The sequence below is a fragment of the Artibeus jamaicensis genome, unplaced genomic scaffold (assembly GCF_021234435.1).
Source record: "Artibeus jamaicensis isolate MK-2021 breed Jamaican fruit bat unplaced genomic scaffold, CSHL_Jam_final contig_471, whole genome shotgun sequence".
In the NCBI taxonomy this organism is placed as follows: Eukaryota; Metazoa; Chordata; class Mammalia; order Chiroptera; family Phyllostomidae; genus Artibeus; species Artibeus jamaicensis.
The window spans coordinates 4,113,277-4,136,349 of NW_026521850.1; the positions used below are offsets into that span (position 1 = coordinate 4,113,277).

Below are 23,073 nucleotides of genomic sequence, written 5' to 3' on the forward strand. Positions count from 1 at the left end.
CTGACATCCTGCTCCGTGCTACTCAGTTCAACGGCAATCTCTCGTGGGCGTGTCCCAACTCAGCAAGCAGGCACCTCCAAGCCTTACCTTGGCAATGGGAACGCCCAGGCTCAGAGAGCAGCGCACCCACAGTCAATGCCCACTGACTGTGGGCGGCAAGGATGGCGTCCGGGCCAGGGTGGCTGGCTCCGGAGCTGTGTGCTCACAGAAAAGTGGGGCCCGGCAATGTCTCAGCCATAAAACTCTCTGGGCTCAAGGACACGTGTGCAGCATTTTATTCGTTTCAAAACTTTCACTTCAATCATCTCAGATCCTCCAAGGCAGGCTGGAGACAGGGTGTTTGTTCTGTCTCAGAAGTAAGGAAACAGAGAAGCTGAGAGAAGACTAAAACCGGGATCTCCTGACTCCAAATTCCAAAGTGTTTCCAACAGAGGGAACAGGGCCCTTCTTCCTTCCCTGCTCTGAGAGCCCCAGAGCCCTGCTGGGGAATTGAGTGACAATGCCTGTGACGTGCTGGGTACCAAGGCCTATCACAGCCTAAGTGCTCGACAATTTTAATGCAGCATCACATGAACAGGACTGACCAGCTTTTTCTCAGGCTACAGAAAGAGCCTCAGGTCTCCTTTGTTCCCAAACAAGAGAAGATTCGCTGACCTCAGGAGAGAGGACTTAGCGAGAGAGCACAGCCTCTCTAAAGCAAAACCTCTGGAAGCTCATGAAGGTGGCTGGCCCTGCAGAAAGCATTCGCCAGGAAGTCAACTGCTGAAAAGCAGAGTTTGAGAGTGGGCCCTTTAAGTGTTGAAAGTTCAAGAAAAGTTCATTTTGCAGACATTAGTTTTTGATTCCACTACCCAGAGCTTCCATGTCCGTGCACAACATTCACGCACATGCAAACACGCACAAACAAATGCAAACTGGAGAAAAGTGAATTCAAATGGCTACTGTTCACATCTCCTCTCAGTCTCTAGAGGGAACTAATAGTCGGGAAGTCCAGTGTCTGGAGCGGGCCAAAGACTGTCAAGTGTCAAGCTAAACGTGGTCACGGTGAATAGATGCAGCTATAAACACACATATTCACAAAACTGAAGCAAAAAATTCAAATGCTACAAATGCTTCTTTTGTATAAAATATCTCTAGAAAGATGCAAGAAACTCCTGAGTGCCTCTGGGGAGGGAAACTGCACAGGAAACAGAATTACTCTTCACTAAATCTCCTTTTCCGAGTTTTTGATTGTGTAGCTATTTTAATATATATATTTTTAAATTTAATTCTATGGCTGAAGGTAATCATTTTCCTCAGTATTAGGTTTCCAGAAGAGAAGGAGTACCCTTGTTTCCAAGCATTACTGCTTATGAAGATGTCATTTTTACACCCACAGGGAGGTCCAAAGGAGATAAACAGTGGCCATCTATAATGCACAGAGCAGCTCAACTGGGCTTTCTGGAGCCTGACATCGTGGGTTCAAATCCCAGCACCACAACTTGCTAAGTCTGTTATCTTAGACAAGTTTCCCAAACTTTTGGTGCCTCAGTTTCCTCATCAACAAAATGGGAATAACCACACAGCCATCGTAAGAGGCAAACAAATGAAGTCAAAACAGTGCTTGACACTCAGTAAGCATTTCATAGTTGCTTTGACAACTAGGCCTGAGTAGCAAGTACATGCATGATCCAGGTGCATTTACAGCTGACCCTTTTTGGGCAGAACGGACAACCTGACCGGGTGTAATTCCCTCCACGGCCAGGATGCCTGGGCCCCAGAGGCTGTCAAAGGCACTAACACCCGAGAGGCTGCAGTGCTGAGCCAGATGCTGGCGACTGTTTTCCCCTGGGGACTAACAGCACAGCCAGTCTTAAGCATCACGAAGTCTCTTAACTACGAAACAATAATTTCATTTACTGTCCCCAATTAAGTGTAACAATGACATAAGGAAAGCTCAGCAACAATAAAGAATTCCATAAAGAATTCCTACTGCGTAACTTTCCAGATGAAGCCTTAACCCAAAGCAGTCTGCTGCACCAGAATCTTTTTTTTTTAAGAGTTGAGAGCCAACATTATTTCAAGACATGCTGTAATAAGACACTTTAGATTCCCCCCTTAAAAAAATAAAACAACAGTAATTAAACCAGCCAGGTACTCCTAAAGCTTCCCCCCAGGACAATGAAACAATGTCACAACACTTTCCCCCAGCTCTGCGGTCACAAAGGTCCATTCATCTCCCGGCCTTTGGATCCATCTGCAACGGGGAGATGATACCGCCTGACACTAACTCGCTACAGATGGAAACGAGAATGTGTTCTGCATTTTGAGCAGCTTGGAAAACAAGCCACGTTCTGACTGAGGATGACTCTGGCTGCGCAGACACCACCTTTTGGGGGACAAACCATCTCCTCTCCCCAAAAGCTCGATTTTGGGAGCCCGCCCCATTGGGGTGAGCCTTCCCTCAGGCCTCGGATCCCAGAGAGGGAGAGGGCACTGTCTGTACAAACGGTGGCAGGAAGGGCAAAGAGGGTTCACCTCGATTCCTGGTGTTCACGGTGTGAGCTGCACACGTGGCTCTCAGCAGGGCCTCACATCGAAAAATTGAAAAGAAAAAAATAGCTCACACAATTAATGACATCTCTGTTTATGTCTCCATTTTAAAAAGAAAAACATTACCACTTCCTGGCCCAACAGCAGAAATCCTACTCATTCTAAAATGAGCTTTACATGTCCACTCTCATTTTAGGTCCCTAGTGAAATGATGGAGAGCTGAACGCAGGGTTACATCCCCAGAACAACCAGCCTCTTCAGCTGGAAGCCACAGCTCGGGACTGCGGGTCCTCAAAGCAGATCCATTTCAGATCCATCCTGAAGCTACCAAGTGATAAGTCACCCACTCTCAATTCCCTCCCTCTCAGATGTCACTTTACTAAGGACAAAAAAACGGAAGACAAGTAACAGGAAGGGGGGGATGGGATTAGATAGGAAAACGGAGAACAGAAAGGAAAAGGCAGAAGTGAACCGCCCTTGCCCCTGAGCTTCACCAAAGCAAACTCACTGAGGTCCCCCTCCCCAGAGTACTCTGGACTCGTTCAAAATGCCTTCGTAAAATCTGGTGTGATTTCTCTTTTCCCCACCGAGTAAGGCTTCTTCGTGGTCTGAGGTAAGTTTGGGGTGGGGGTGGGGGTGGGGGTGGGGGGGATGGAATGATCACTTGAAACTCTGTATCCATAAATGGTAGAGCCATGTTCCCGTTGGAGTACACGGGACTTAATGAAAATCACATGTTTCACGAACACGGGTCAACCTTTTTGCCACGTAATTTCCAATTAACGGTGGAAATTCCACAACGTCGACTCACAGGACCGTTTAGGCCTGTGGAGTTCGCGTTCTCAAACTTTTTCGGTAAGAGTCCCGCAGCTGGGGCCCTGGACACCACCCTCCCGAGGTGGGCTCTCCACCCCGAGTGGGGGTTAGTGCGCGGGGGTCGGGGCCCCGCACCCTTCCGGCTCGGCCAGCAGCGCGCAGGGGCTGCGGAGGGAAAAAGAGAAAGAGGGAGAGGGAGAGAAGAGGAGGGAGGGGAAGGAGGGAAAGGGAGGGAGCGCGCGCAGTCGGGCAAGGCCTAGGAAGGCCGGACCGGCGGACGCACAGCTGCCCCGACTCACCCCCTGGTGCCAGCCCGGCGCTTACCTTCCAGGTAGCAGCTGGAGGACGAAGAGAGTCCCTTCTTCGACTTGCAGCCAACCAACTTCAAGCAAATCTCCAACATTTTCGCTTGCCGGCGCTTTGGGGGCCGGTGCCCCCAACTCCTCTGCAATGCAACGCGGCTCAGGCCCGGCCAGCCCAGCTGGCTCCGTGCGCCCTCCAGGGCCCCCGCGGCCCCGCCATGCGGCCTCACCGCGCCCCGCGCGCCCGCCCACGGCCGCGGCCGCGTCTCCGCTCCGGACGCGCCTGTTAACAAAGGGCCCCCGAGCTGGGCCCGCAAGGCCCGCCCCCGCCTCCTTAACCCCCTCCGCGCCGCGCCGGGACCCTCTCTCGGCTTTTGAAGGCCCAGGCCGGCCCTAGACCATTACCGCTGTCCAAAACCAATCCCGGGCCAACTGCTACGTCAACGTGAAGATTCCTTGTAAGTACAGCATTTAGTGATTCTCAGCACTGGGAAGCGTGGTCCTAACACCCCACGAGAGTCACCGGCTACACTGGTCGCTCTGGCTGTCGGGCGCCGCGGGTACTCATCGCCACTTTTGAAACCTCGTGCGTCTTCCGTTGTCGGAGACGCCTCCAACCCACTGTGGGCAGTGCCCTGGCAAACCCTGGGTCCCCAGAACGCTGGTGAATAATGCAGATTCCTCTGGAATTACCAATCCCGGTCTCATCTATAGTCACTGAGCTCACTGTGATGAGGGCTAAACCCAGCGGGCGTCTAGGGGATGAACAACCAGCTGGGACTCACAGCAGCTACACAAGTACGCAACGCACTTGTCAAACCACACACACGGCTCAGGGGACAGCTGGAAAGACGAGGCCTGTGAGTTCACACTCAAACACCTTCTGATCAGACGTCCAGGGAGTGCAGCCCGCACACAGAGAAGTCTGCAGAGGCAGGGCCTGCCCCCTTCTTGGCCCCAGTGCCTTCCACGGAGAACTCCTTTCCCTGGGGCACCACCTTAACAGCCGCTGCACTGCAGTGCAAGGCTCAAGCCTTTTCATGCTCTGTCACGAGGACACTGGACAACACCACAGCATGTTATAAAACAACAGCAATCACAAGAATGTTACTTGGCACAAAACCAGAAATCCAGGTCAGCGGGAAACACTGGGGACCCCAGTCAGACTGAGTAATTTAATGCAAATCAGATAAACCTCAATAAGAACAGGAAAATAAACTTGGTAACGGTGTCAGATAACTAAACTGCAACAAGCAAAAACACTCAGTCCACACCCCAGAGCACGTCAGTAATCAGGGCCGACAGGTGCCGAGTCCCAGGCGTCGGGCCCCTGACCGGAGGATTGCAGGGCACCTCCACCTGGGAATAAAGGACGAGTGGACTGAAGCTTTGGATTGCTGCGTCTTCGGTTAAATAGCTAAATTTGGCACGTGTGTCAGAGGGGCCTTAATTAACACCCCCTAGCTGCAGCGGCCAGCCCCGGAGACAAGGCTGGACCCGTCTGTTTCATCTCCCAGCCTAGACGGTAACGACAAAAGCGCGGGCGTCTTCTGTCCACCAGGAACGGCCGGGCAAGGAGATCTTCATGTAGGGCTGCCAAAAACAACCCACAGAAACTCAGGATTGGACTGGATGTGACCAGTGCATACCACAGGGTTCTCAGCAAGGGCATCATGAACTTTTCAGATTCGTCCTGCCAAGTTCCGACCCACAGACAGAATGCTTTTCCTGCCAACTGAGGGGACCTCCCGTCCGTCCGTTCGTGCTGTAGTGCCAGGCCAGGCCTCCGGGGCCACCAGGTGACAAGGGCAGCGGCTGTGGATGCTGTCTAGGCCCCGGGAGATGCTACCCTCTGCAAGGGAGCCGTCAGGTAACGACTGCTGACTGGCCTGCCACCTCCAGGTGTGGAGCCAGAAGGAACTTCAAAAGGGTTGCACAAGCTGAAAAACGCAGTAATGTGTTCAGATACCGTTTGGGGAAGTTCAGGGGCTTTGGACCAGACTGTAATACAGTCTGTCATTATACAGCATTTCAGATTTAAAGGGGTGTGTACTCCAGTTGGCGAGTTAACGCCCAGAACTGAGTGTTAACGGGCATTTCTGCAACTCAGACCACACCCTTGAACACTCGCGGTAACACAGGCCCGTATACTTGTTGGCATGGGCTGCACTTTCTACTGGGATGTATGTTTATTTTTAAAAAGCTAACGACTATTACTAATATTCTGCTCTGGAGTCTAAAATGACCTTATCCTCCTACAATGAGTAATGCCTACAAACTGTAACAAAATCTTTAAAATCTAGTTGTAATTCTGTGCATCAACAGGCTGACAAAACACTCTGAATCGGCAACAACAACTATTGAAAGTACCACCAAACTGAACATTACCATGTCAGACCTGGGCTATTCTTTGCAGATCCAGCTTTTTAAAATCCTCACTGAGAATATGTTTATAAATTGGAGAGAGAAAAGGTGGCAGGGTGAGAGGGAGGGGTAGAGAGAGAGACCTCTATTGGTTGCTCCCTATACCCACAACTAGATATGTGCCCTGACCAGGATCGAACCTGCAACCTTTTGGTGTACAGGATGACGCTCCGACCAACGGAACCATCTGGCTAGGGCTCCTGACATAGTTTTGATGCTTATAAAACTCACTGCAAGATACAAAAGGCATTCTGTTACAAACAAAGGAAAATCTCAATCTTCAATGAAGAAAGGTCCAAGGATTCTCTCTAAGCAAACTTAAGCCTCAAAGGCATTAACTTAAAAAAAAAAAAAAGAAAGAAAAATGCCCTAGCTGGTGTGGCTCAGTGGATTGAGCCCTGGGCTGCAAACAAAAGGCTCACTGGTTCGATTCCCAGTCAGGGCATATGCCTGGGTTGTGGGCCAGGCCTCTGGTGAGGGGTGGGTAAAAGGCAACCCACACACTGATGTTTCAAATCTCCCTCTCTAAAATAAATAAATAAAATCTTTTAAAAAATAAAGAAGAAGCAAAGAAACGAAAAAGACTGTGAACTGGATCCCCTGCCAGCTATGCCGCTTTCAGTCTGGGGAGGGGCGGGCACTGGCCGTGCACGGAGCACACGCGGGGCACACGCCTCATAACGGCCCTTTGGATTCCGTGTGGTTCAGCTTCATCTCACAGGTAAGGAAACACGTGGGGGGGGGAGGGGAAGAGCAAGGATTCTCGTCCAAGTTCACACAGCTAGGAAGTAGTGAGGTCCAAAGTCCTTGAACTTACCCAATGGTGCATAATTTGCAATTTAGGTGAAAGGTGGATAAGCGCAAAGCCAGAGGATGAAATAAAAAGCATAACTTTGAAAAAAATGTCTTAAAAGAAATGATTCTAGGAGTTAGAACTATTTAAAATACATTACGAATATTAAGAAAGGGCCTTAATTAAAGTATAATGGAGCAGTGTTTCCAAGAGTACAGGCCGGGGTAACCTGGTTAGAATCACCTGTGGGGCAGGCGTCACACAGAGACTCTCACTCTCCATTCTGGGCCCTGGAACCAGAAGGAGTGCCGCGGGTGGTAGCCTACAAGCTCCCAAGGTGGTCTGTGTGCATGGCTCGAGTTTGAAAACCACTGTTCCGGGAGAGGAAGTACTTGCACCTTACTTTTCACTGGGAATAGGACAAACAGCAATGGGTATTTACAAAATTTATTCATCTGAAAGCAACTTTTGAATTTCGGAAAGTACAATTCTAGAATAAGTTACCAAAAGGGGACTCTCCTCTGAAGATTTTAGGATAAATGTCAAATCTTTGAAAGTGTGGAGTTCAGCCCTATTTTTAAAAGGTGGGGGAAGAGGCAGGGGGTCAAGGGAAGGGGGAGGAGGCAGGATGCCCAAGCTCCAACCCGTGGGCGGCAGGGGTGGGAATGGGGGGCAGGCCGGTGAATCTGATGCAGGGCCTGTCTGGGACCCCTAGGACCAGGTAATCCCCGATGTGACGGCCCCTTTTACTGTTCCAGCGCAGCCAATGACTTGAGTGGGAGGGCACAGATCTTGAGGTGCGCACATGCTCCTTTGCATGCGCCTGCCAGCGAAGCCCGGTCCCCCTGGTTCTGCAAACACTGCCCAGCGCGCGCCTGCAGGATTCTCCAGCTCCCTGGGTCCTGTGTGCCCAACTAAAGGAGAACGCGGCTTACGAGAGCACATCGATCACGTGCCTGTTTGCCACTACAGTATGAGGACACACATGCATCTTGTGGAGTCTCAGACATTTTCAGCGAGACGGCACTACTTATTGGTCGAGTGTCACGAAGGCCTGGAGGCTCTGGACTGGGCGAACCAGCTAGGAGGGAAGGCAGCGTGGCAGAGGCTGCATGAGCTCTGACATCATGCAGCCTGGTTCCAGTCTCAGACCTGCCCCGCACCGAGGGGTCAGGCGAGTGACTTCACCACCCCTCGGGGCCTCAGTTTTCTCGTCTGTGAAACTGGCGTAGGGGCGGTGATAAGCGCAGCGATCTCTCAGGGCTGTGAGGGTTGGGAACAACGAACAGGAAGCGCCCGATAAACAGTCACTTCTGAAAGGGGGCTCTCAGACTCTGTCAGGTGGCGTCTGGGTTCCTGCCTCAGCCTTGCTGGACTAGGTCGGGAGCTAAACTGCGATGCGTGAAAATGATTCGGAAAGGCCAGTCTGAGTGGGGGAGGGCGGTCTGGCGTCTTCCAGGGGATGAGGACATCAATCCGTTCTACGAACGGGGGAAGAAACAACACTAGCTGTGGGGCAGGAGTAGCAACTGAGATTGAAATGTCAGAGTCCCACTTTTAATCCCAGAGCTAAGGCTCTGCAACCGTGTTTTGGGGCAAGACACGATCTCCACGCCTCACGTCTTTCATTGGGCGCATTTCAGGCCCAGGACGCGGGCGCGGCCGGCACACGCCAGTCTTGCAGGTCAGTCCCCTTGGTGTCCCTCAGGCTGCGCTCTCACCAGCCTGCTGCCTTTCAGTAAGTCCGCTTTCCAGGAAATCTCACTGCAGTAAGACTCTATTATCTTTTTACAATTGACAAGTCAAACATAACTATTCAACGATCATTTTTCTCCAGGAGGAAACTAGTATTATTAGTATGCCCATTTTATTTTTTAAATCAAAGTAATATATTCACATGGGTAAAAAGCAGATAGTGCTAGAAATCTTACAATAAAACAGCAGCCCCGACACCCCCCCCTGCATCTGCCTCCCCAGACGTGGCTCCCTCAGATTTCTAACTAACACCCTGGTATTACGGACTCTGGGTTAATCAGATTTCCACGTTGTACGTTAACTTAGTTACACTCTCCACCCCCAACCTCCCCAAACAGTAAAATCGTGCTTTCTAGTTAGGTCAACAACCAATAGGTATGTCGCTGTGGTGATAGAAGCACTGCTCACTGCTCCACCCACACTGTGCACCCGTGGTTCCTTCATTATGTCACTTTGTTTATCCTAGAGATAGTAATTGCCTTGATTTTTTTCATTTATTAGTCTTCTGTATACCTATTACTATTTTTCATCCAAATATTTCAAAGATCTGTCAAACACTCAGTGGGGGCTTTTTCCAAATACTGAAACCACACTCTTCTCAGTTTTCTCACTGACTTACACCCTCACTTTGCCGGCTTTCACTGTGCAGTAGCTTCCTGGGAGGAGGGGAGTTACATGTGAATTCTACTGACAGTTTGGCTGGGTATAGAATTCCCTATTGAAAATAATTTTTCCCACTTAACTTTGAAAGCATTTCTTCATTATCTTCTAGTTTCTAATATTGTTGTTTATAAACTCAATTCTACTCAGATTCCTAATCTTTTACATATGGCTTGCTTTTCCCTTTGGAGGCTTTTAGGATGTTCTAATATTCTTGGTGTTAAAATTTCACAATACGGCTTGAAATGGGTCTTTTTTCACATATTATGCTGGACACCCAGGGAGTCAATCCAATTCAAAGATGTAAGTTGTTTAGCTCTGGAAAACACTCATTTTGCTAAGCGCTGAAGTCTTTCTAATACTTACTGTCTCCAGAATTCTCCTCCATTTTCTTCCCACTCTCTCCTGGAGTTCTTACCAGAGAGATACTGACACCCTGGCACTGAGCTTCCAATTTCTTAAGTGTTATTTTCTTTCTGTCCACGTTTTTGTCTTTATATTCTGCTTTCTAAAATAGGCCATTTTCCAAGTCTTCTGTTGAATTAAAAATTTTTAGCCATAATGTTTTCAGGGTAAAGAGCTCATTCTTGTTCTGTTACTGTTTTAACAGCATTCGGTTGTTCGATGTTTGCACTCTCTCTCTGAGGCAAAGGAAAGTTCCGAACTTTCCTGCAAATTGGTTTTCCCCTTTGCCTGTCACGCCAGACTTTTCTCTAATGTTCAGAGATGGGGCTGTCCATTCGTCACACACACCAGAGGAACTGAAAAGGAAGAGCTTGGCGCCATGCAGGGGCATGGCAACCACTGGCCTTCAGCAATGGGAGGTGGCGAGGTGTCCCCAAACGGGCTTTTCTCTGAAGGCATTCGTTTAGTTCCCCCCTCCCCAAAATAAGATGAATCTTTACAGCTCCTCTCCGTCAGAGCCCTGGCCAGCAGGTAACTGGGGAAGGGCTGAGAATCTCACCATTCAGTATGCGCCCTCTTAAAAAAATCTGCACTTGCCCACCCGTTTTCAGACCAGTGGCCTACCCGCACACCTGCCGGGGTGACCCCCTCCTCCAGAGACTTCACAGGACAACTACTCAGTGTGAAACCCCCAGTCTCAGGTAGGTGGGGGAGATGGTGGTCTGGCTACACAGCACTGGGGAGGGGTGTGAAAGACCTGAACACTCTTTCTACAGACTCTCGATCGAGCCCCTTGATTGCGATTACTGGCCGCACCACCTCCTGCACTCTGGGGTACTGATGCCTCTAATTTCTGACACCCCCCCCCCTAGGTTCTTACAAGCAGACGGGCTCACTTCTAATCAGTGTCTCTCTCAGAAGGGGCTGGGCTTCATCTGCCTCGATTCTGTGAAGTCTATTTACCAGGCTTTGTCCCGCCATTTTCCAAAACTGTGTCCACCTCTCCTACCCACTTATTCTTTTGGATCCTTTTTGTCCATATGCATTTTCAGGTCTAAAAAATATTTCTGCTGTAATTTTCATGGGGTTTGGGGAGGGAACGGGGATAAAAACAGGTCTGCAATCTTTAATCCGTTTTAATCAAAACCTACCTCGCCCCTCTTACAGATGAGACAGCTGGGGCACAGGCAGGTAAATGGCATGTACCCGACCTCACCACAGGTTAGTGGCGGAGTCAGGATGGGAACCTGGTCAGATGTGTCCTGTTACAGGGTGCCCACCAGGTGCCACAACTAAGACCAGCTTCAGGATACGAGGGTGAAAACCTATTTAAAATTCATTACAAACTACAGGTCTCAAATCTTAACATTGCAGGTGGTGAGGAAACAACTCCAAATTCTTAAATCCAGTCACACAGCTTAAAGTTAAGTTATAAACAAATATATTATGGGAAGAAAACATTTTGGGATATTCTTATTAAGTGCTTGAATTCAACTTAAAGACGTTTTGTATGTTTTCATCAACTGTCTTTGTCCCTTTACTTTGGTTAACATTTGAAATAAATGCATACAATTTTGTTTTAAATCACAAAAGTCTTGTTTGTTTGCTTTTAATTGAAGTATTGAATAAAGATTAAGATATCTACAAACAGTAAATCACCATAATCCTACAGACCCCAGACTCTTATCTGTATAAGAGGATAAACTTAAGCACACTTCAATATAAAAGCCCAGACGCTGGGTATTTATTTATAAGCAATTCTTTTATCTTCACTGGCACTGCTTTTGGCTTTTATAGTTTTGTCAACTTTGAACTGGGAAAGGGACGGTTAATTTTCTTCCCTCTTTCTCTAAGACTAAAAGAATCTGCGAAAGCAGCAGACCAGGCCGAGGAGATCACGTTACTCTGGGGGTGGGGGAAGAAGGCAGCTGGAAGGGAGTGTAGAAAGAAGGGCGAGAAGGGAAAGAAAACAAGTCTGAACCTCCAGGCAGTGGGAGACCCAGCAGGGACGGGAGGGACCGGAGGAGCCCATGTTTATCCAGGTTATCTCTGGGGCAGCTGAAATGGGCTACAGAAGTCTGGACTCCCTCGGTATTTACCAACGTCCCAGCAGCCTGGAGCTGGAAACCCAGAAGTGAAGCACTCAAGGAGCATAAATGCTTGTTTCTTCAAAACATTCAGCACTGGTTTTTGTTGTCCCGGTTTTAAGCAGACACACAGAGCAAAGGGACCGGGAGCATTCCTAGCCTACACTTCCCAGAGACGCCAGCTGTCCTTGGAGAAGCAGCGACATCAACATCCCCGGAGGAGAAGGTACTGCTCTTTCCTGCCGGAAGCAACGGACCTGGTGTGCTGACCCAGCAGTGCTCATGGGACAGGCAGGAACGGCTGCGGTTGACACTGAGGCAGGGTCTGCTCGTTGAGTGGCTGTTTTGCCATCAAGAGGAAACAGCCACTTGAAAACTACGAAACAGTTCTGCTCTCAGAGTCAACCTGGCAGAAGCCGTCCTCTCATTTGTCACCCTTCCTACCAGCTGGTATATAAAGTCTACGTTTGGTGTAGCAACTCCAAAACCAGACTTCAGCACTAAGTGATTTTCACACTCCCTGAGCAATAGTAACTGATATCTATGGCTACTTCCCCCATGAAGAACCTTCTATTGTGATTCTAAGAACAACAGTAACAGGGCCCTGGCTTGTGGGCCTGGGTGCAGCATTGTCCCATAAACGAAAAGGCTGCAGGTTTGATTCCCAGGCGGGGAACATGCCTAAGTTGGGGGTTCAGTCCCTGCAACCAACAGATGTTTCTTTTCCTCCCTCTCTCCTTCCCTCCCTCCCCTGCTCTCTAAAATCTATTAAAACAAAACAAACAAGCTGTGAAGTAAAAGAAGCCAGTTACAAAACAGCACATACTGTATGATTCCACTGACATGAAATGTGCAGAAAGGCAGATCTGTAGAAGAATGGAAAAGTTTCCCGCAGAAGAAGGGACCTTTCTGATGATGGAAATGTTCCAGAATGGGGTTGTGGTGATGACTGTGCACCCTGTACATTTATTAGAAGTCACTGAATTTTACGCTAAGATGTTAAATTTTATAGATTGGAATTATACCAGGAGAAACTGTTAATAACAAAAGGGAGAGAGTAGCGTTTTCTGTGATTTTTATACCTTCCTTTTCTTAATTGGACGTCAAAGCCTAAGGCTGAGACCAAGGACTGGAAACGCGGCCATTCTGTCCACTGGGCTCTGTGCCGATGCTGAGGGGACAGACGCTGGACACTGAGGGGACACTGGACACTGAGGGGACGCGCTACATTGCTGCTGGTCTTTGGGGTCTGACTCGGAGCTGCTTTAAGTGAGAGCCAAGGACACGCCCGGAGAGTGAGTGTGAACGACACCCCTCCACCCAGCTGCCACCTCTCCTGACTCCCAGCGCAATTCCTGGCCAGGAGGATGTGTAAAGGGGAGGACTGTGTGTCCCCAACTGAGAAGACCACAACCCGGGAGTGGGGAGAGGTAGCTCAGGTTGATTACAAGAGCGACGTCCCGGAGAGCCAGGAGCTGGTTCAGCAAAGACGGAAGTGCACAGAAACTCTTCTCCGCTCAGAGGAGCCACCCGGACACGCGCAGCAACAGCAGCCGTGGGCAGCCCCCGCAGAGGCCCTCGGGCTCCACCCGGGGGTCCCCAGGCCTGCACCTCAACCCCACACGCGTCTGTCTTCTGAACGACGCGGGTGTTGGGTCCATCAGCTGAGATTAAAGTGTTAAGAAGAGTGTTTACAATGTCTGTAGGAAAACTTCTGTGCGCTAAACATGTTTCCAAAGTGCTGGGAGGACAAAAAGTAGCCAATTAAATACTGGAATTAGTTAACAATAAATATTTCATAAGTCTTCACAGCTTCTGATCAACAAAGGATTCACAAAGTTAATCGGTCAATAGTTCTCAATACTACCCGGTTTCTACCCTTTTCTTTTCTCATTTAATCTCCAAAACAGCCCATGGGAGGCAGCAGTGACTCCGTATCCCCAGTGCAGCTACGGCGACTGCAGCCCAGCGAGGAGGAGCCAGGCGCCCCTGAAGCTGAGACCCCACCAACGACCCAGTGTGCCCGGCGAAACAGAGGCCGCGCCAAGGTGGCACGAGAAACAGCCCCGCTTTAAGAAGAACTAGGCCTTTCTCTTCACCTCTTGGCCTGGCGTGCCTCTCATGAAACTCTTTGACTTGACATCACTCGTCAGAGATCTGACTTGTCACCAGAGATCTGAGAATGGTCCAGTCACTCAAGAGACACGGTAGAGCAGCTGTGAGGAAGATGACAAAAAGGAAGATGCCACTTCCGGGCCTCCAAGGACGCAGGCGCGAGAGAGAGGGTTGGGGAGCAGGGAGGAGCAGACACTGAAACTGAGTTGTGAGGATGAAAAACTCTGGCAGTAAGTGTGCTCACACAGCTACAGGTGTCCAGAAAAGGTGGTCAGTTCTGCCCAGAGATGCCAGGAAGGACTTCTGGTGGAGAACCACTAGTACAGAAGTTGTGCATGAGTTTCCCACTTTCCTTTCAAAGCTCAGAAATCAATTAACAGCATACAAGTAGCTCACACACGTGTGCTGAACTGAGGATGCCCTGCAAAGGTGCAAAGGCGAATTCAAAGGAGTCTTTTGAACAAATGGCACTGAAACACCGAATGTCCACATGCAAAATGGTAACTCTCCACCAATACCTGCACCACATCCAATTTTTTAATGCAAAATGGACTACAGGTCTAAATGTTAAATAAAAACTTACAAACCTCCTAGAAGAACATGGAAGGAAGTCTTTGCGACCCTTAGTTCGGTAAAGATTTCTTATGGTAAAATTGAAAAGTGGACTTCATCAAAATTAAAAACTCCTGCTCGTCTGAAGGTACTATGAAGATGATGACGAGTCAAAGACAGAGAGAAAATACCAGGTGCTGAGAGAATGTGGAGCAGCCGCCGTGAATGCAGAATAACGCGCACGGTCTGTAAAACACTTTGGCAAGTTGTCATGAGTCAAGCACTCATTTGACACATGACTTAGCAATTACATTGCAGTTATTTACCCCAGAGAAACAAAAACTTGTGTCCACATGCAGTGGCCGCATTTGCGATCAGCAGAAACTGGAGGCAGCCCCAATGTCCTTCAACAGCTGCAAGGACACACAACACATGTGGTGGCGCCTTCAGACATGGAACACGCCCGGCCACGAAAAGGAATGAACCGGGCCAATTACATGCAACAAACAGCGCGGACAAACCTTCGGTGCATTGCAACTCAGAAGGTCGCACACTGCACACTGCCACGGATCCGCTAGTCTCCCACAGGCAGAATTCTAAGGATGGGGACTGAGAGACAGCTGCTGGAGTGCTGGGGCCAGGGGGACACGGTGTGACCCCGCTGGGGTGAAGGAACAGTGGGGTGACGGCACAGTTCTGTGTCCCGAGTGTGCTGATGGTTACAGGATGACATGCATAGGTGGAACTCATTCACTAAAAGGGGGAAATGTGGCTGTGTGTGAATTACACCTCAATAAAAGCACGGTTTTTCCTCCTCAAGGTCCCATGCCCCAGGGGACCCCACTGCTAGGGCCCAGGTATGGTGTATCCCTATGAGCGGCACCCCTTGGGGAACTGTGACAGGGCACCCAGAAAGCCCTGTACAAAAACAGGGTCCGGAGCCCTCGTGTTCAACTCCCTGCCAGTGAGTTGTATGAAAAGGAGGAGTCTTGCCCTGGCTGGCACGACAGCGGACTGAGCCACGGTTCGGCTGCAGACGGAAAGGTCTCTGGTTAGACTCCCAGTCATGGCACAAGCCTGGCCTGGGCCCTGGTTGAGGATGTGTAAGAGGTAACCAATTGATGTTTCTCTCCTACTTTTCCTCCCTCCCTCCTCATCCTCTTAAAAAAAAAAAGAAAAAGAGGAGGGGCTTGTATCCAGTGTCCTAAGGCTAAAGGAGTACGTAATCCATGTAATCCATTCCTCGGCCTCCCACTAGTTGAGATGACAAAACCGTCTCTAACTTTGTGCTGTAGCTGCTCATGGAGGAAATGCTTGCTAGCTCCTGACCTTGCCCAAGGTTCGCATTTCTGTCGCTCAGTTCCCAAGAAGCCACAGGGGAACTGGGCAATATTCAGTATCTGTTAAAGTTGCAACTTACTTACCCTTTGACCCAATAATTCTATTTTGTAAGTTGTATTTTACGGACTTACACACACATACAAATATGAATACGTGAATACATACGTACGTATGCACACACATTCATTGTAGCATTTTTTTAAGTAGCAGAAGCATCATTAAGTTAAATAAACTCTGGTCTCGGCCTTCAAAATGGGGTACATTTATGCCTGGATGGGGGGACATGAAGCTTTCCCAGAAGTTGCAAGTATTTATTTAAGGAGGAATCCACATTAAGATCCTCCATTTCATATACAATCTTTCCTAAAATGAATTCTGCCTAAAAACACCTCTGCCAGTTCCCTTTCCTTTGTATTTTTAAAAATTGATTTAGAATTTACATAACATTAAGTTAGGTTCCAGGTGTACGATTTAATGGTTTAATATTTGTATATATTGCAAAACGATCAGCACCATAAGTGTACTTAACATCTGTCAGCATACATAGGTACAAAATTATCTTTTCATCCTACTAGCTACTTTCAAATAAATAACACAGTATTATTAATTATGGTCACCACACCATACATTAAACCACACCGACTGCCTCATTTTCTAGTTGGAAATGCGTATGTGGCCCCTTTGCCCACCCCACCCGCTGTGCAGACGGCCGCCCCTGGGTTCTGTACACTCGCGAACGCGTTTTTGTTTGGATTCCAGACAGAGGTGAGACCGCACAGGACTTGTCTGTCTTGGTCTGGCTCACGCATATTTCACGTGGCACGATGCCCTCCAGGTCCGTCCGCACTGTCACAAATGGCAAGCTCCCATCCTTTTACTATGGCTGAGTAATATCCCTGTGTGTGTGTGTGTGTGTGTGTGTGTGTGTGTGTGTGTGACATTTTCTCACACACATGATGTGAGAAATGATGCTGCAGTGAGCGTGGGGCGCATGTATCTCTTCAAGCCAGTGTTTGCATTTCCTTCAGATGAACACCCGGAAGTGGAGCTGTGGACGACATGGCAGGTGCGTTTTTATTTCCGAGGGAGCTCCACGTACTGTTCTCCATGGTGGCTGCAGCGGTTCTTTGAGAAGAGCAATAAAACTGACAAACCTCCAGCCAGGCTAGTCAGGAAAAAATAACGATAAAAACTGTAATACCCAGAATGAAAGAGGTGGTTTCACACGGATTCTATGGATATTAAAAATATAATAGGTAAATTAACCAACCTGGGAGGAAGAAATTCCCTGGGAGACTCGAACTGCTACAGTTCACTCAGGAAGAAACGAGACAACCCGAACAGCCACAAATGTATCACAGAAACTGAACTGGTAATTACAAACCTCCCCACAAAGAAATTTCCAGGCCCGGATGGCTTCATTGGCAAATCCTACCAAACATTTAAGGTGAAAATAACATGCAGTCTCTGCAACCAATCTTAGTATATCCGAGAATCTTAAAAACCTTTTTGGTTATATGACAACAGTATGTTTACTTTTATCAAAATGCTCACATAAGATTCCTGATAATTAGATGATTCTTATGCACAAGAGTTAAAATTAGCTTAAAACAACTCTATGCTTCTTTCTGATTGTACTGATCGTGTAAAAATAATGTTATAATGTAACACTATACATGTTACATTTTTCATGATGCAAAAATAATGTCATATGATATAAAAAATGTTTAATGGTAATCTTTAATCAATAGAAGATTTGGGTTTAATTTCTCATTATTTAAATCTTCTAAATTAACTATAGTCCTGACTAGTGTGGCTTGGCTGGGGGGGGCATCATCCTGCAAAGCAAAGAGTCAGCGGTTCAAGTCTGGGTCAAGGCATGTGCCTGGGTTGCAGGCTCAGTCCCTGGTTGGGGCACATTGCAGATGCAACTGATCAATGCCCATGCTTCTCTCCCTCACCTTCTCCCTCCCTCCTCTCTCTACAAGTAAACAAATACAATCTTTTAAATTAAGTACAAGTGAGAGCCACTAAACAAAAAACAGAATTATCTTCTAGAGGATAAGCCCCTTATAGTACAGGCTTCCCCCACTAGGTGAGTGTTCCAGGAACCCATCTGTATCAGTGTACCAGCTGGCGCTGTTGTGAGAGGCTGCCTTCCACCTCAGTGAATTTTTTTTGAAGACTCTTTCAACGAGTTTGCCTGTTTCAAGATGGGTGATTTACAAGTGCACCTGCCTACACACACCATGCTGAGTGTCCAGCAGTTTTTTACCAAAAACGGCATAACCCAGGTGCCCCACTGTGCCTGTTCATCCAATCCTGTCCTGAGTGACTTTTTCTTTTGTTTCCCCTGATGGAAAAAGTTCTCAAAGGGAAAAGTTTTGCTGATGTGGAAGAGGTGAGACAAAAAACAGCAGAAGCACTAAAAGGCATCAAAATCGACACGTTCAAAAACTGTTTTGAGCAGTGGGAAAAAAGCCTCGATAGGTGTATTTCATCAAATGGAGAGTACTCTGAAAGTGACTGAAGTTTAAACATGTAAAAATAAATATACAACTTTTATAAATACATTCTGGGGTTTTGGGGTCCCCCCTTGTATATTAGTAGCTCTATGGGTTTAGTAAGATCTCATTGTTTCCACAAATTGTTTGAAATTACAAAATTATAAGACTCTAATTTAAAAACTTAAAGTATCTTTTCAAAGTTATTTAATCTCATGAAGTCTTCTAAGGCTTGAACTCACAAAAGCTCTCCCTCATCCGACATGTCGCCCGGGTACACCGCTCACCTCTGAACCTCTGGGAGACAAACACAGCCCCCACGGCACCCACCCCGCTGTATGACTCTTCCTTCTCACCCATGTTTCTGTTACACCTGAAACACAGGCCAGCAGAGGGGCCCCCGGGTGGCTCCGAACGATGCATGCCATGGAGTGGGGAAGCGTGCAGAGGCCGTTTTCGTTCAGCCACCTCGGCTCCTTCGTCCCCCTCCCATTCTTACAGAATTCATTGTTCCTGTGGGCAAAGGTCTGAAGAACAAAGTCAAGGGTTGGCAGGAAGTCTGAAGGCACAGGTACCTTATTTCATCCAGATAACAACCTGCCATAGAGCTACAGAATTTTCAAGAAGTAGAAAAAGCATGCTGGGAAACACCATTAATCTCACCGCCTGCCTCCTCTGTGTGGTCACTATCATCGGTAGTGAGAAAGGCTTGGCGATCACTTCTGATTCTTAGTTGTTATAAGTCTGCATTTGTTTCTTATGGGGACACAAGTCTCCTACACCCTGTCTCATATCTACCTCTTCTGATGATTCCAATTACACACTTAGCAACTTTAGATGAACTTAATAGGAATACATTTCAGATTCCATTGCAAGCAAAAACTTAGTAACGATTATTAATATACCTTTTGTAAGACCCGCATTTATTTGGTCCAACAAGTCTTCTCTGACCTTTATTAACACTGTCTACAAAGTAAATGAAACTGTACTCTGAGAAGCAGAACATCCACTTTTACATACAGGTACAAGGTAAAATGTTTTCAAAGTGCGATCTGTAAAGAAAGTCCTTCAACTCTCAAGAGGCCAGGGCAGAGAACAAACAGAGTGGTTACTAGTGAGGGCAGGTGATCAAGAGAAAGAAATGCTTATTTTAAAATGATTAGTAAATACTACCTTTCAAATCAGAACAATTACAACCAAAAAGGACTCATGAGAATAAGAATTAAAAGTTAATCATTTGCCTGCTGGAAGCTTCTGGAAGCTGTAGCAATTCTGATCTGCCGAAGAAACAAAAACCATCGAAGAGAGAGAAGAGGAGCAGGCGCCGGTCTCGCGTCCCGACGTGGTGTGCGAGCTGGATAACAGGCCCCGCGGTTCCGGGCAGCAGATTCGCTCCTGAACTGCAAACACACTAGTCTCGGGAGTGAAAGAAGAGCCTGTGTTCTTTTATTGCCAAAATATGCCTATGTGGGAAGTGCCAGAAATAACCGTCACACACAAGCGATAAAGTCTTAGCAACAGAGACTTTAGTGTCACCGGGCACAACACCATTGAGTGCTGGGTCTTCACTGCCTGACACTTAATAACCACGGAGCTAAAGCGTGGAGGGCACCCAAGACAGAGCCTGCAGCGGCTTGTCTGACCGTACTACACTCCGGGCGAAAAGCGTTCCTGGATTCATTCATTTGCTCAGTGAGTTTCTACTAAACATCTATGTGCCAGGTAGTACGTATGTGCAGACAGTTGATAAAGCACAAGACGGAGGAGACTTTGGGTCAACAGGGAGGTACAGGTGAACATGGCCTGCTTCCTTGCACAACCACAAAGTCACAACCAAATTACAGACTAATGGTCACTTGGAACTATCAGAAATCCAGCTGAATAGAAGTCCAACAACTACAGAACTAAAGAAGCCACATTAGTCTGGAAGGATGGGACATGAGGGGTACAGACAAACAGAGATGCGGAATGGGCGGGTCCCCATGCTCCGTGTAGTAGATAAAAACTCAGGAGGAATATCCCGGGAACGAGAAGTCCCAGCCTCACAGCAGGCTCCCCCCAGCCCAGGGTTCCAGTGCCAGAAAGATAAACCCCCATAACTTCTGGGTATAGAAACCAGCAGGATTTGAGTCAGTGAGAAAAGCTTCTCGACTCCCTCCCTGGCAGTTCCTCTTGGAGTGCCCACCCAGGACTGACACAGATACACTCCCTCTGAGCTCTGGCACTCTAGGGTGGCAGCTTGAAGGGCACCAGTAACATGGGCAGGAACTGAAGTGTCTGGCATCAGGGCAAGAGCTAGAGGACAGTTCTCTCTCAGACAGAAAGGCAGGCAGAGGCCATTGTGCCTTTTCTGAATCTTCCTCCCAACAGAGCCACAGAACAGGCAGGCGGGAGCCACCTGAGACTCCATCAACCCGGTTTATACTGTTTGCCCTACCATGGCCTCTACCTGAGGCTCCGCCCCACCCAGTTTATGGCCCACCTGCAGCTCTCCCACTTCCGGCTAAGCAGACCTAGCACTAGCAGCAGCCACCTTTGAATCACACTTTGGCTCCACCTGGAGCCAAAGCGCAGGCAGTACAAGCCCAGCACAAGGAGCAGCCACCTGCAGACTGCTTTGCAGCTCACGCTGGGTGGCCCTGGGCAGAACACAGGTGGGGGCTGACCCTGACCTGCACCACCCAGGAAACCCCAAAGCCTGCACACCCAGTGGACAGCTACAGACCACGTGGGAGCACCACCACCCTGCCCCTGCACAGCTGACCCCCCGCGGAGGGCGGAGGCTGGTCGTCAGTAGTCACAGCCAGTTTTTACAGTTGACTGACCTGGGTAAATGCCTCCCATAGACCTGCCAACAGCAATCAAGTCTCAACTATAAGAGGAAGGCGCACCTTCAGTCCCCAGTTTGGGTGGCAGGGAGGCTGTGCCACTGGACCCTACAGGCCATGCTACCAAGAGAAGGAGTCATTGTGGCTCTACCTAATACGCAGAAACACAGGGAGGCGGGCAAATGAGGAGACAAAGAAACACCGCCCAAATGAAAGAACAGATCAAAACTCCAGAAAAAGAACTAAACAAAATGGAGATGAGCAATCTATCAGATGCAGAATTCAGAACACCAATTATCGGGATGCTCACGGAACTCAGTGAGGACTCTAACGGCAGAAATGAAAGACACGCTGATAGAATTTACAGGGAATCAGCAGTAGAGTGGTGAAGCCAAGAATCAAATCAATGATGTGTAACATACGGAAGCAAAAAAAAAAAAAACAACCAAGCAGAACAACAAGAAGAATAAAGATTCCAAAAAAACGAGGACAGTAAGGCGTCTCTGAGACAAATTCAACAGTTCCAACCTTCACCTCACAGGGGTGCCAGAAGGAAATAGAAAGAGCAAGACACTGGAAATCCGTTTGAAAAAATACTGAAAGAAAAATTCCTAGATTTGATGAAGGAAACAGACATGCAAGTCCAGGAAGCACGGGGTCCCAAACAAGAAGGATGCAAAGAGGCCCGCTCCAAGATACATCACAATTAAAGTGCCAAAGGTTAAAGATAAAGAGAGAATCTTAAACGTAGGAAGAGAAAAGCAGTTAGTTACCTACAGGGGAGCTCCCACAGGCTGTCAGCCAGTTTCCCAAAGACACTTTGCAGGCCAGGAGGGATTGGCAAGAAACACTCCAAGTCATGAGAAGCAGGACCCACTGCCTGCTGCAGCTCCGCCTCGCAAAGCTGTCAGCCGGCATCGAAGGGCAGACAAAGAGCTTTCCAGACAAGGAAAAACTAAAGGAGTTCACCATCACCAAACTATCACTATACGAAATGTTAGAGGAACATATTTAAGGGAAAAAAGATCGAAACTACGAATGGTAAAATGGCGGTAGTCACATATCTATCAACAACTGAATCAAGAAAAACAAAGGAAGCAAACAAGAACAGAGACAGGATCATGGATACAGAGAGCGTTTTGACGGCTGGCAGATGGGAGGGTGTTGGGGGAATGGGTGAGAGGTGCGGGGACTAAGAAGTACAAACAGGCAGTCACAGAGCAGCCCTGGGGAGGTAAAGTGCAGCGTAGGACATGGAACAGCCTAGGAACTTACACCATGACCACGGACGTGAACAAAGGTGGGGGCAATGCCTGAGGGGGGGAGAGGAGGTTGGTGGGGGGGTAAATGGGGAACAGTCAGGACAACTGTAACAGTACAATCGATAATATACAAAAAAGGCACAAGATGGACGTGGTCTCCCTGCTCATGGAGTTTACGGTCGTGGGGCCAGGGACGTTACACAAAGCATCGCGCTGATTCATATGGTTATAAACTGAGACAGTTCTCCAAAGGCAAGAATAGGATTTATCCTATGGCATAACTTAACAAAATTAAAGTTTATATTAAAAAGTACCTAATGTCCCTGGCTGGTGTAGCTCAGTGAATTGAGCATGGGCCTGTGAAGCAAAGGGTCACTGGTTCGAATCCCAATCAGGGCACAGGCCTGGGTTGCAGGCCAGGTCCCCAGTAGGGGACACATGAGAGGCAACCACATATTGATGTCTCTCTCCCACTCTTCCTCCTTCCCTTCCCCTCTCTCTGAAAATAAATAAATAAAATATATTTTTTAAAAAGTACCTAATGAGTTGCATGTTTTACAAATTCCTACTTTTAAAAAGTTCTCTCATTAAAAATTTTTAAATAAAAATACAATGTTGTTTCAGAAAAGTCAGAGCAAAGACTGCTAATACCTTATTTTGTATTTCCGCCCAGTCTTTCTTTTAATTTAATTTGAAT

The 23,073-nt window shown here is 48.0% G+C and overlaps 1 protein-coding gene across 4 annotated transcripts in view; it reads right to left on the reverse strand.

Annotated features, from left to right (window-relative positions):
- ABL1 (ABL proto-oncogene 1, non-receptor tyrosine kinase) overlaps positions 1 to 23,073 on the reverse strand; it is a 112,703-nt gene that overhangs the window by 41,630 nt on the left and 48,000 nt on the right. For 2 of the 4 annotated variants that reach the window (XM_037158580.2, XM_053667839.1), the window contains exon 1: positions 3,673 to 3,893. The exons of the other annotated variants lie outside the window; for them this stretch is intronic. In XM_037158580.2, the coding sequence (XP_037014475.2) occupies positions 3,673 to 3,751 (79 nt within the window). In that variant the 5' untranslated portion in view covers positions 3,752 to 3,893. Of the gene's footprint in view, positions 1 to 3,672; positions 3,894 to 23,073 lie in introns of those variants that run through there. 4 annotated transcript variants of the gene reach the window in all.